The 14,066-nt window shown below is 37.2% G+C and overlaps 1 protein-coding gene across 8 annotated transcripts in view; it reads right to left on the bottom strand.

Moving 5' to 3' along the window:
- Window positions 1-12,564, bottom strand: part of LOC125240997 (matrix metalloproteinase-14) — a 29,157-nt gene extending 16,593 nt beyond the window's left edge. For 3 of the 8 annotated variants that reach the window (XR_007178705.1, XR_007178702.1, XR_007178701.1), the window contains exons 1-3: window positions 12,464-12,495; window positions 12,298-12,381; window positions 11,366-11,696 (exon numbers count right to left, since the gene is read on the bottom strand). Coding sequence is in view for 3 of the 8 variants with exons in the window: in XM_048149252.1 (XP_048005209.1) it covers window positions 11,366-11,527 (162 nt within the window). In the remaining 5 variants the exon portion in view is untranslated. Of the gene's footprint in view, window positions 1-11,365; window positions 11,697-12,297; window positions 12,382-12,463 lie in introns of all 8 variants that reach the window. The other 5 variants (XR_007178703.1, XR_007178704.1, XM_048149252.1 and 2 more) reach the window with 3 other exon arrangements.
- Window positions 12,565-14,066: the final 1,502 nt, after the last annotated feature.

The raw sequence follows: 14,066 nt of genomic DNA on the forward strand, positions 1-14,066 counted from the left end.
GTTTTCTTTTCGTTTCTAAAACCTTTTACGGCATAATAAAGGTTTAAAAGGATTCTTATGTGATTTTTAGTGATTACCTAAACAACAAACAATCTTAAAGTTCAAGGTGATTTAAATTTTTGGATTGTAATGAATGATATACTTAAGATAAAATATCAGGTTACTTTTCTTTTCGTTTTTAAAACCTAAGTGGGCCTAAAGGCTGATTACAAACTGCTGATTACAGGCTGAACAGTAAACACCTAAAAGTTCTAGGTAATTTAATTAGTTTTGGTTTATGTTATACCTATGTGGTATTTTTTCATTTCGTTTTTAACATCTATAACTTCCGCTTCTGGTTCCGGTTCCGCTTCTGCTTCCGTTAAACTAAATTCAAAACTTCCGCTTCCGCTTCCGGTTCCGTTAAAACCACATCCGTTACATCCCTGGTTCAATGATATCAAGTTCATTAACTTTCAAGCGCAAATACATCGTGAGTGCAAGAGCGCACATTTTGGGCGCGCATACACTCACGTTACTACTGCGGGCATTGACTTCCATGCAGACTCACTTTATGCTTTAACCACAGCACGCATCACTATGCCTTTCCTGTGCTGTGCACTTCCAAGAATACTTCATTTTAATACAGCCATTTCATGATACCTTTGTTAGTTAGCACAGACGCTATACACACAGTACTGTAGGTTAGACTCATAGATTAGACTAATTCGCAACCTTCAGAGACGACTTGAGTTTGAGTATAAAGAATCTATGCCAGTACAAAAAAAATTAGAGCACAACGTAGTATTTTACATAGGTTAAACATTGTAGAGTCGACTACAAAGACATGTATCCACTTTTTCACCTTATTGCATTTTAATAAGGTGAAAAAGTGGATACATCTCTTTGTAGTCGACTGTACAGCCGCCATGAGTCTGCCGGACGGCAACAGCATGTCAGTTCTTCGGCGCTCTCACTTTTCACTTCTAACTGACGGACCGTTCTCGTCCGGCAGACTGATGGCGACTGTACAAAAACCTATTATGTAAAATTCTACGTTGTGCTCTAATTTTTTAGAACTGGCATCATAATTGGTTTCAAAATGTGCCAGTTTAATTTAAACTCGGTCACATTGACAAGGAGTCAAAACTTAATTGGGGTTTCAGTACTATGTGTAGGACTCGGGTCATCAGTAGGGTAAAGTCATGTTAGACTGTCATATCAGAATGAGAACGTAATATCGATCCTATTCGTAATGACGATGCAATGCGATGACTTAAAAAAGGTTGTCAACATCAATCATGTCGGCTCATTGTCGGCTTAACCGACCATGTTGACTATAGTTTTCCTTGAAAGCTATTATTTCGTGATTACTTTCATATTGTTGTTTCTTATATTTGTTGTCTGTGGACGTACCTACTTTTAGAAAAAAAAAACGTATTCATTTCTGAACAGATCAAACCAGTTTTTGGCCAGTTCTTAGAGTTGATTAATAAAAAAAAAATATTTTAAGTTATTTTTGTCCATGAAACGATGTGTCATAGGTGAATGTTACTGTTTAGTGTAATCGCTATTAGGGCAATTCCACGTAACTGTAATGTAAGTGACCACTTCATTGCATGTTTTTTATTTATGATGCAAATTGAAACCTTAATTTATCTCTAGATAAGCCTACTTTTAATCCTTAGATATATTGATATTTAAATTAGCACCATGAATAAAAAAACATGCAAATAATTGGTCACTTACATTACTCTGTTACATGGAATTACCCATTACATGAATGGAATGCAAATTGGCTCCACTACAAATAAAATATACAAATAGTTTAGGTACCTGTAGGTACTTTGAAAAAACTATACATAGAGATGGAAATACTGAAAGAGATATCGTTGGCTACCAAACCCTGAATATTGATATATGTCTATGGTGTCCTATTAATTTAACGACTGGAAAAAACAATCCCACTTGCGGAAAAAATAGACAGACGGGCATTGTGAAGCTTAGGGTCCTTAGGGGTTTCTAATCGACTTCAGAATCCCAGATATCCTTTAAAAGTCCTCTAAAATTTAAACTGAATGGTCCATATGATAAAAAGTGCTTGATACAATAGGTCTTATCGGTGTATAAGAAAGCAATTTCACTCTTGAAATAATGTCATCGTATGGTATGATTAATATCAGTGAGAGTGTATCTGGGTCAGTATGGGCCGAGATTTGCGAGTAACGGTCGCAGGCTGCGCAGGAGCCGGCGCGGCGTGCTCGACTCACGCCCCACATACCCACTTATTGGTGCTGATATTTGGCACTCGGCACGGCATGTCTTCAAACTCAAGACGTCGTAAGTTTATGACCTTTATCTTCCTATTTGTGAATGGTTAGGCATATCACTCAGACACACTAATTAGTAGAAAGTATGTATGTAGTAGTAAATTACTATTGTCTTTGTTTGTAAATTATTTACACTCATAAATACATGTAGAATTCCTTAAAAAGTAACATAAAAATAGCATACCTACTACTTACTTTAGACAAAAAGTTTATAGTCTGTTAGTAGTTGAGACTGAGTCATACATTTTAACGGTAAAGCAAGTAAAAGTAAGTAGGTAGGCTTTACATAAATGTGGTCAGTAAAACAAACAATGACGCACGTGCTCGTAGATTCTTAGTAACTAGTTTACGGCCTTTTTGAACCTTGAAAAACTGAAGAAAGGTAAAGTGTAGAATAATTATTATTTTTCATTTCTCTTGCTCTGAAAATGGGTCGCTGCCCGTTGGTATTGTGTGGAGAAAGTAATACGACCCTTTTTAACTGAAGGACGATAGTCAATGAAAATTAGGTCTTCGGTAAATTAATTATAATACTTAGGTATATTTATAAATAGTTAATTAAAGTTGTTTGTAGAAGTTTATACTTAGTGAAACATTTCCATACCCCGCTAAGTAGCCACAGCTACTGCAAGCAATTCCGAGGTGTGCAAGCTCGTAGCTCTCGCTACTGGACTGGAAGCATGGGAGTGGTTATAGGTATTTTCATCAGAGTTAAACACTACTTTTAGTTTTTAATACTTGAAAAGTAAATTTTTGGACTATAAATGAAACGTGACTGAGTTTTAATTTTATGTCGAAGCAGTTTAGGGTGCCTTTTATGAAAATCCAAATCACGTGAGTAGATAATGTCGACAATATTTTTTTTATTTGGTGCAGTTGAGTTACAAGTATTGCAGCGCCATGACTGCCATGAGGCATGCGGGCACTTAATGACCACAAACTGCGCTCATCATCCAGCCACTGCTCATTATGTACCGCGTATTACGTTTGTACGTATTTTACTGACTAAACACATATGAACGATTGCACGTGCCACAGTGTAAATTATATTGTAAAGCCAGAATTATTGCACATAACTACCTAATCCTACATTTGTGACCATTTATATTTAATAACGTCAAGTTGTTTGCCGACAACAATCGACATGTTGAAAGCTACCCATGAACTCGTACCATCGGCAACACTGTCAGCTGTATATTTGTAATCCTTATTACAAGGGCATAAAATCTACCGATGGTTAGTTAAGAGTGTTGCTGTTAGTACCTAGTTCTATCTGGTAGTTAAACCTGTCTGGTCTCTGGTAGTGTCTGGTGGTGTCTGGTAGTCTGGTGGCCAAAACCATATGTGGCTAACAACACTACTCGCAGAACACTTGAAGTCTTTAAGCAAGGGTTCGGTGTCACCAAAATAATATTCATAACATTTTCTTTTCATACAAATTTAAAACGGGTAAAGAGGTATGTCCTTTACGGTAAAGGACATATCTCTTACCTATTTCCGCAGGAATGTTAGCAATCTCATCTCTGAAGGTAAGTAACCGTACTCTTATCATGCATTGACGCAGATCTTGACAGATACCTACATTCTGTTGCGTGAGTTGTAAGGATAATTATGATTTATATGTTTTTTCAAGTTAACGTATGGACACTGGTAATAAAAGAGAAGGTAAATAGGTAATAATCGCAAAGCGGCTTTAGCATAATTTAAAGCGCAACAGTTAAAAATTCGCCAAGCAATGTCTTTATGTTAGGTACATAGTTATCTGACAGACATAATTACTTATTTTTGGCATTTTCATCAACATCGATAAACATTAATAGAAGTATAGTTTTATTATTTCCGGTTTTGTTTAAAAAAGTTTGATAAAACGATTGCTACTTTACTAAGAGTTAACGCCAAACTCCAATAGCCAATGTTTGTTCAAAGACAGAACGTGTGTAAAATATTTTTCACCACACCAACTGGTAAAGGCTTCGAAAACAGATAGCAAAATTGCATTTTATCCACAAGAGTGCAAAGTAATTTCATACAAATTTTAACTTGATGTCTTAAGCTGGCTGGTAGAATTTACCTTTAAATAATGATTTTCAATCATAAATATTGAATAGATTGATGGATTTGATTTAGTTTGATGTTTTATAGTCAGTATTTTTTTCGTGTTGGTGGGGTGAAAAATTTTGTGTTTTACTCGGCGGCAAAGTTTGTTTAACCTTCGTGCCTTGAAACCCTCGCAACGCTTAAGATTACACTTTTTGAACCACTCGCTACGCTCGCGGTTCAATATTGGAATCTTTCGGTTGCTCAGGTTTCAATATTGGCACGTGCGGTTAAACAACAATTTTGCCCCCTTGTAAAACAAATAACTATTTTTGCATCTTTATGTAACGACATAAGAGTATTGTAAAATGTCACCTTGTGATAGGTATCTCGGTTGTTTTATATAACCCCATCGTGTACAGCGTCCGATGGTATTTTATTATTGCCAAGAGCACGACACCGACTGCTTCCGGAAGTAGATACTACCTATAATCTTCTCTGACCCTTTTGCACAACTTGCCTTGTCGCGCGCGAGTCCATACATCAAGCGCGACTTCAAGTATGGACTCTCGCACGACAAGGCAAGTTGAGCTAGAGGGGCTGATATACTTTACATGGAGAAACCGCTTTACACGGGAAGCATGGTCGCGCGATAGACGATAAAATAGCAGGCCGTCCCTATCGCACTATTTGTAAGTGCGATAGGGACGGCCTGATATTTTATCGTCTATCGCGCGACCATGCTTCCCGTGCTGGTCATCCAACCTCTGTCACAATACCTATCTACTTGCGAATTCTTACTTAACAATGAAAACTAAAGGCTTGCGTCGCTATTTTACGACTTTTTGCAAAGATCAATTTCGGACAGTAGGAAAAGAAAATATTTTCATTATCTAGTAAGTGACGTCATTTAAGTAAGATAGCGAATCAGTACAGGTAAATAAATGACAAGTGCATTAAGCTTATTAGAATGCTAATGACCTATTACAGTACACGAGCTAATGCGTCCTCCGCCTACGCTACGCTAACTTAGCACGCAACTATTTTCTAGTCAATCTTTTTTACTCCAACATCTCATTCAGATGGAAAAAAATGTATTTCCTTTTAAAACTTCTGTTTCAAAACTAGTTCCAAATAAAGTAAAAGAATTTGGTTACATAATTATTTATTTTAAACTATTTACCATATATACCGTATGTACAAACGTACTTAATTATTAATAAGTGTCGCAGGTACTTAATTTATTCCGAATTATCGATCTATATCACGCAGTTGCATCCGATTGCTAGATAAAATGTTGGCACGTTTAAACCATCCTACATACCGATGGGATGACTGCACATTTCGCTGCGCCACTGCCAGCTCGTGGACTTGCTAATATTTACTAAGTTTGCATAAAATAGAGATCGAGACCACGAGCAGTTTATGACATATAGTCGCATCGTACGTAGTAGCTACCACATAATTGTGTTGTGATGGTGCCGGCACGCTTTGATTCGCGCTTCACCAATGAGGCACAATATGTGGACAATAGCATCGAGCCCTTGATTTGTGTACATACACTTTTATTGACGTTTGTTACCTACTGATGTATGTGTACCGAGAGAATGTAATATTATGTAACAAGTTGTTTGTATCGTTTGAAGCTCTAATAGGGCGGCGGTGTGCTTTATCCCTTTGGCATCGCTTACTAATGATTGCTTAAGTAACGGTAATTTATTCGCGATGGACGCGTAAACGGTTTCAGGAATGTGGGCATTAGCTATGCGATGTAAACAAGGAAACACCAGTAATTATTTGTAGGTATCACGTAGACCATTTACAAATGTACACTTGTCAAATGATTTAATCTTAATCATGTTTTCATCCGTATGTTCTGCTATTATTATTTTGTAGTTTTATGATTAAGTGGTGATATCTCTCACTGATTAAGTCAATATATAGTAGTATTGTAACTTGCTTTATTGACTCATTATTTAGTTTTCGAATCAAAATTGTAGTAAAAATGAGGTCCAGGGTATCGTTAGGCTGAGAAGGCGGCGCATCACGCTCGTCGGCTCGCCGCTCTGAGCTCATTCATCGGCGCATGCAACGGATAATTGCACCAGTAATTACTTTCAATTACGATGTGATTGTCAAAAGATTAAAATAGAATCAATCGCGTGTGAACCTCTACTTTTCCGCAGTAGAATGTAGAAAATGTAGATATTTTTTTCTATTGTTGCTCAAGCGAGTCTGCCCTTTGTCCGCCGCGGCACGTTGGGCACGTGTTGAGACCACATTGTCTTAGTTTTCAGTGATAATAGGTTTTAATGTCCTAATTGCCGCCAATCATCCTAGAACACGTGTTCAGGGAGATACGTTCAAGTTTCTGTAGGTAGATACTTTGATCGCTGCCGCCTGTCCACTTCTACTTACTAGGTATCTACGGGTAGATGGTGTAAAAACACAAAGTCTGTATGTCTTTGAATCACTTTTCACATCACTAGTTCGGAAAAGAAGTTTTTCTTTCTTCCCATGAAGAATAAAAGTGGTACGTTTTTCCCGGCTAGGAGGAGATCATGGCAACACTTTTCTTTTACTGGGCATACTTTTTGTGACTGATGTTTTTAAGTTATAATTCAAACTTAAAAACCTGATCCGGAGAGATTACAAAATTGACCCATCATGGCAACAAGAAAAGCTCTTTTCCGAAATTTGGTGTGTAAAGCAGTTTATACCTATGTGTCCCAGGATTGTATTTTAAAATTAAGTTTCATTATAATTACTAATTCAAATATATATGTATATTAGTATGTCCGTTTGCTCCCTTGTGGGAAGATCTCACACATATTTTTCCAGATAGGTTCAGTAAACTCCCGCATTAAAATTTAAATAAATAAACACTCGCACATAAATAGAGGCTGGATTGAAACAGCTAAACTACAGTCCATGTATTTATTTTTTCATTTTTGTCGTTATGCGACCTTGAAATGCCGTTCATGATGATATGATTTGGATTTAATTGGGCATTATATGATATGTCAAATGGTAAGTAGAGCACGCCAATGTACGGGCAGCGATGTGATGTTAGCAGCGAACAATGGAGCGGCAGCGACCGTGGCGCGCGTGCCGAAGGTCGCGGGCGCTTCCTGCGTGCGTGCCGCGCATGCAGCCGCCGCCGCCGCCGTCGCCGCGTCGGACCCTCGGCCGCGCGCCGCACCGCCGTCACCACCGCCACACAACCACCACCCATCCTTCAACTACCTGGGACGACGGCCATGTGACATTGAAAATAACGGAAGCCGTTACTTTTAAGAATAAACTGCATAATACGGTATTAACAGGTGACCGGGTCTCTTTTTGTCTCGGCCGATTTGAGGCTGCGGGCCATTGTCCACAAGTGTGTCGGTGACTTAAAGCCTGGCCCACTAATACGCGTTCTACAATTATTCGTAGGTACTCGCCGCGATTTCGATTTACCGGTTTACCGCTTAAAAGAAATATGCATGCAAAATAATCAGTTAAGAATTTTAAAATAGCTCATTTATTGCTGTACCGATTATTTATGTGTATACTTATTACGGCTAGTTTTCTTCGACATACACTCACACTTATGCAACCGGTGCCGGTGACATTAATACTATAGTTAGTAAAAACTTAGAGAGGAAATGTTCGAGGTAAAGTAAAATATCAAAACTATTTTATAGTTTTGCTTCTTTTCCGCTTCAAATCTGATTATCTTACATGTTACTCACGCTTCAGATAACCGACGCTTCCTAACCGTTGTCACCGTAAGTTTGCCATAATCTACTGCGAAATCTTAAAAAAAGCTTTTCACAGGATCGTGACTCGTGACTAGGGTTAAAATTCTTTAGTTGGTAGCATTGTACGCTTAAAATATGTTATTTTCGGTCAAGTTTTTTGCATGAAAAGATGTTGTGATGCCGAGATACGAGATTCTCGAAATGCCAGCGCGACCCGTACGGAGAACCACCGGCGCCTCACGCGACTGATTGCTGCAGGGTTGTACGAAACGTTCGACCTGGTCTGCGACATTTACCTGCCAAGCGTTAGTCGCATTTGCACGTTCACGTAAATATGTCTATTTATATTTTTAGGGCATTTTAAGACATTACTTTAACGCGCACAAAGAATGTGCCTCGTGAGTTCATTGTACTTCTAAGCCGTAGGAAATTTTACGAGAGATGTCCGCTCGCCGAGACACGAGTCGAATTTTTATATCGCATTAATCGAGTCAGGTAGGAGTTATGAAAACAAAGAGCATCAGGTTCTTGGCACTTTCTGCCCGGGCCATTGTTCTCCCTCTGCTGAGGAGAATGACCCTCCGCTTAAGGGCACCTGGGATTTAACAGTACCTCTTCGCCATTTGGGATAATTTATAAGTACTGCCATTGGAAATTATTACAAGACAGTATATATGTTTAGTATTTTATATCAATCTAAACATTAATATATTTATAACTAGATGTAATTAAATATGTTTATTCAATAAAATGTTTTTTTATAGCGTTCATAAAAAAAGAAATACATACATACAATCACGCCTGTATCCCATGAAGGGGTAGGCAGAGCACATTAAACTACTCAGGTTTCAGTGCCACTCTTGGCAAAAAAGGGGTTGAAAGAAAACGAAAAAAAGAAATAATAAATAATTACTAGTATCAACTAGTATGTAAACAAATAAAATATAAAAATTAAAACTGAAGTACCTTTCTAGATTAAGATTTAGGTTTTATAGGTAATTAAGTTATATACTTATTAAATTTTATGTTTATTCTGTACCGTAAATAAAGTCAAAATAAAAAAATCTACAACTAAGTAGGTACACATAATTTATAATATTTGTATGTACTTAATGCCTCTAATGCGATTTTTTTTACTATTCATTATTTAACTAGACTTTTTTCAGCCTGCTTATCTATGTCTACCCAATACCTATACAATCACCAGGAAACAGAATGGCATTACGATTCCGTGACTAAAGACGATGTGGCTCTGATGTTGGTAATGGTGTAGTGTACCGTAACCTAGTAACCGATTCTGCATTTCAATACTTCTCATTTGATAGCTATTTATGCATGTCTCCGTAGTTATTGAATTTTGTGCTTAAAAGTTATAAGTACATTTTCTTTTATAAATAATTTGTAGGTACTAATTGTAGAGTCGACTACAAATAGATGTATCCTCTTTTTCACCTTATTGCATTTTAAGTGGATACATCTCTATGTAGTCGACTGTACAAGGAAATTAAATCCCAATAGTTGGATTTTACTGATAACAAGGAGGTTTTTCCCGTGTAGTTCAATATAAGTAATGTATAATCTTCTTCGTCAATAATTCTATCTTACTCACCATTAACAAGTTTCCTAATAACACGTCAGTAAACCGGTCTCAATGTATGTACAATGATGGCCACCTTCCGTGACCTGTTCTTCGTTATCATATTATCTACTAATAACGGATCAATTATCGCAAAGAGTATAAAGGCCTACGACGACTTTACATAAAAAAATATTACTTATTATCATTACTTAATTGATTAAAACCATTTTATAATACTTTAATAAATACTTTATTTTTTTACTTTGAAATAAAGTTAGTAGGTATGACCTGTCACTACCTTGACATGGTAATAGCCTAAAAGCAATACCTCATTATTTGTTGTGAAAACATCGAATCAATTACGGACTAAATCGCGACGAAATCTTTTCGAATTGTATTATTTCGCTACTAAGTTAGGTACGCTTTTCATTTGTGTTTTTTCAATGTTTACTTAAACAAAAATAAAATTTTGTGAATCTTAGGAAACTAATAAAATTTCTAGATGTGAGAGATGAAAATTGGCCGCAAAGAGAAGTTACAAAATCACTACCGTCGTATTTTTTAAATTGACAACCGTTTTTAATAAAATCTAATTTAATTTTTTTGTACTAGTCGAAGGTGAAGTTAGCTAGCACATGGCCGCTGGCCGGAGTACCCGAGTGCCGGCTGTGGCCGAGAACTTGGCGGCGAACTGGATTCGCGACTGGTTTGTCACTGACTCATGCTATGTTTTCCAAGAAACGAACTTAGTTATTTCATCGGCAAGGATTTCCTTTTTGCTTTACCTAAATTTAAAATCCATGAGTTGCGTGATTTACGATAATTTAATAAAAAACACATTTTAAGCATAATTTTTGCATGTGCGATTCGACGGGTTACTTTATTTGTATTTTGCATCGTTATGGATAACCGATAAACATAAAAATGACGCAAACTCATTGACACTAATGACCAATATCCTGCTAAGGTGTAGCGTATGTTTCACATGTGGATATGATTCATGCCTATATGGTATTACGCAAACTAAGTGAGAAGACAAACTGTTTTAGAGTGGTCGGTTGGGCCGGCTTCTTATCGCGGCTGGTTGTAAACTCACTATGAATGAACGATGCTGTTACTATCTATCTACTCCAGCGTAGGTGCGGACTACTACACTGATTCAATTCAACATGATTTAAAGACGCCGTTTCATTTTCTCGGAATCAATGAGTCAGCGGAGGGGATCTCGCGAATCGAGTCATTTCCGATTCCGATTTTAAATTGTCCGACCTCTGTTTTTAGCATCTCCCTAGAATCATCTATTTTGGTAGATAAAAATACGTTACGATGACAGCAAATGTGACTAATTGACTATTAAGTATGTACATACCTAGGCCTAGGTCCAACAAGTGTGATATGATAACACATTTTTCTAAGTACATTTTATTAGATTCAATATATTACTATATCTACCTACTAAGGTACCCTCACAGTAACAGTAACATTTTAGAAATATAAATCACAATTTGGAATGTCTGCTTCTTTTAATTTTTATCATTTTTACGTTAGTTATTGACGATAACTGATGATAAATGATCAGATAAAACATTTTGCGTGTAACTTTAGGGGGGTAGCGCTAACGTTATTTATGCAGTTATCGGTGACATTAGCGAATACACGTAATATGTAGGTCGAAAGATAGATGTGGAACTCACCATGGCATTATCGGTGCCGGCGAAGGCGGGCGCCGCGCCAGCGCGCGCGAGCAGCGCCAGCGCCGTCAGCGCCGCCAGCCCTATCCGCAGCGTGCTCCTCAGGCTCACGGACGCCATGTGTCTCGATAATCTGCTTCCTTTTATCCTTAACGATAAGTACATCAGTACTATTTATTCTAAATGCACCTTCAATTATCACTACACCAATTAATTCTTAATTGGCATTACACTAGTAAAAATAGTAAATCTTTTTTGTTTCGTTACTAGATATATTATCTATTCATAGCTCGGGCGTGGTGATATGGTTGAACGACGTTGTTGAGTTTGTTATCTGTAACAACGAATTTTATATTATATTGTATGGTACATGTGTAGAAATGCGGTTTGCTGTTTGTTTGAGGTTGTTGTTATTTATTTTTAGTAGTGTAAATTATGTACGATAGTGGGTTTGTACGTAAAACATTAATTTTAAGAAAACTTCTTTATTAGTCGCTCACGACATTGTACGCGTATTCTGTATAATTGTAATCATTTATTATGACAACATAAAATATGATATGTACTCGATCCATATGAAACCCAGATCTAATACTTAATATAAATATTATTAGAATACGTCAGTCAGGACAGTTTAATATCACTATTTACTATATGAAGTGTAACAATATATTTCAGTAAAATTATCTTAGTATCGTAGCTTCGAGTCATATGTAATATACTCGTAATACATAAGCATTAAGTAGGTCCAATCAGCACCAGAAAAACGAATGAAACATTAAGATGTTTAAAATGATCTGCACATGATGTACTCTCTTAACGTGTAATAAAAAATAAGGTCAGATAAGTATATATTAAAATTTTGAATATCCTGACAGCTAGCTCATACTGCTATTGACAGTATAAAATTACTAACAATATGATGACCTACATACCCACTTAGGAACCGATTCACCGCGCGGGTGCGCCCGCAAACACGATTATCGTTCCAAAAGATTATTGTTGTAGACACTCGTCAACTGAGAAACAACGACAACGTAAGTAACTCACACATACTTATAAACCAAACACGATAAAAACAACTATAAATAAATATCTTACTTATCGGGGAATGGCTTCACTGTGACGAGGAGGTACACTCATTGTGAAGACAAGTGAAACACTGAATTTTCACCTAAATCCTTATCTTTCTTATCGTGATTATAAATTACACACACTTTCATGGTTACCTATGTCGTGAAGTGCTGCGTGATCTGAGACAAAATTGATATGGATGTATGCCCTAATGCCTAAAAATGAATTTAAATTGTTTCCCTAGAGTTAATTGGAGTGACTTGCCTTGCATTGACTGTTTGTTGTCTTTTTATTGACGAAGTTAGCGCAGGTCTTGATAGCTTAGGCAGAATATATGTATATGGCACTTACGACCACTGAGAGTTAATGAAAGAGATAATGAGTCAACTAAGTAAGTATTTTACTTGTGTAGCTTATCGCTAGGTCTACAGCTCATAGAGCCATTAGATTATAATGTTTTGTTTACTTAGTGCTTGTGTTATTTATTATTAAGCGACAATGGGTTGCGGCGGTTGCAGCCGGAGCGGGGTTAGGGGTACGGCCCGGCGAGGTTTCGGAACCGAAAGTTCAAATCTGTTAGAGGTGTCGCCAGCAATGTTCCGCTCGCTTAAGCGTGTCGGAGGTGACGGTTTCACCGTCGACATTGGAATCAGTTCTCTTATTACCTAACGTTAAATATTTTTTATAGATAGGTGCGCTTAAATCTTGATTATTTTGACCACTGCTTACAAATTATTGCACTGATTGATTATATGCAAATTATGTTTTGCGAAATTTATTCAAAGGCGCAAAGTTACAATGAACACAAATGTATTTGATAGATAGGTGTTTGAGACAGAGGCGACGATCTTTTTGGCGCTAATTGTCGTTTCCTTTATGACGAATGCCAAGATAAAAAGTGGGTGTTTCTCTGGTAAATAATGACGGAACTAATCGATAGATAATTTACTCTTTGCTGACTGTTAGCGTTTGAGCTTGTTTAAACTATAAATAAATAGTTCCATTGCCAGAGAAGACTGCGTTTTTTCGCAGGTTGTAAAAGGTTGCAACTTAATACTTTGGGAAGAAGATATTTTTATTACTAATTTAGTAGTTTTTTTTAAATATAATTATATTACAATCTTTCTATTAATGTCATATAATATAATGTATTGTCATTAGCCTGGCAATTTAATATTCATCATCTCCCCGAGTGAATTAGTTAAATTAGTAAAAATTTGAAAGATAAGCACTCATTGCCAATAGTGCCAATTTGCCACGTGTCGGCGCTCGCGCATCTCTCGGGGCTGCGCCCGCGGCCCTGCGGCGCGCCCTTCCTTGTTCCGGGCGCCCGCGCGCCATACTAATGAGAACAGCGTCACCCTGCTCATCTGCATTGTCATTTTATGCCCGGATCACACAGAACGAGTACTGTGCGAGATAACAAAATATCACTCGACTGAGAGAGTAAAATTTGATCCCTTTACGAATACAATTTTTTTTGGATCACATTGAACGCCCGCGAATTACAAACAACCGAAAACCAAGTTATCTTAACTGGGGCCATTTTCTTGACATACTCGGGGATGTATAATTTTTACTAATTTATCCTTTGCCATCGCAAATAGTTGTCAAAGCGGACCGGAGGATG

The sequence above is a fragment of the Leguminivora glycinivorella genome, chromosome Z, assembly GCF_023078275.1.
Source record: "Leguminivora glycinivorella isolate SPB_JAAS2020 chromosome Z, LegGlyc_1.1, whole genome shotgun sequence".
Lineage (NCBI taxonomy): Eukaryota > Metazoa > Arthropoda > Insecta > Lepidoptera > Tortricidae > Leguminivora > Leguminivora glycinivorella.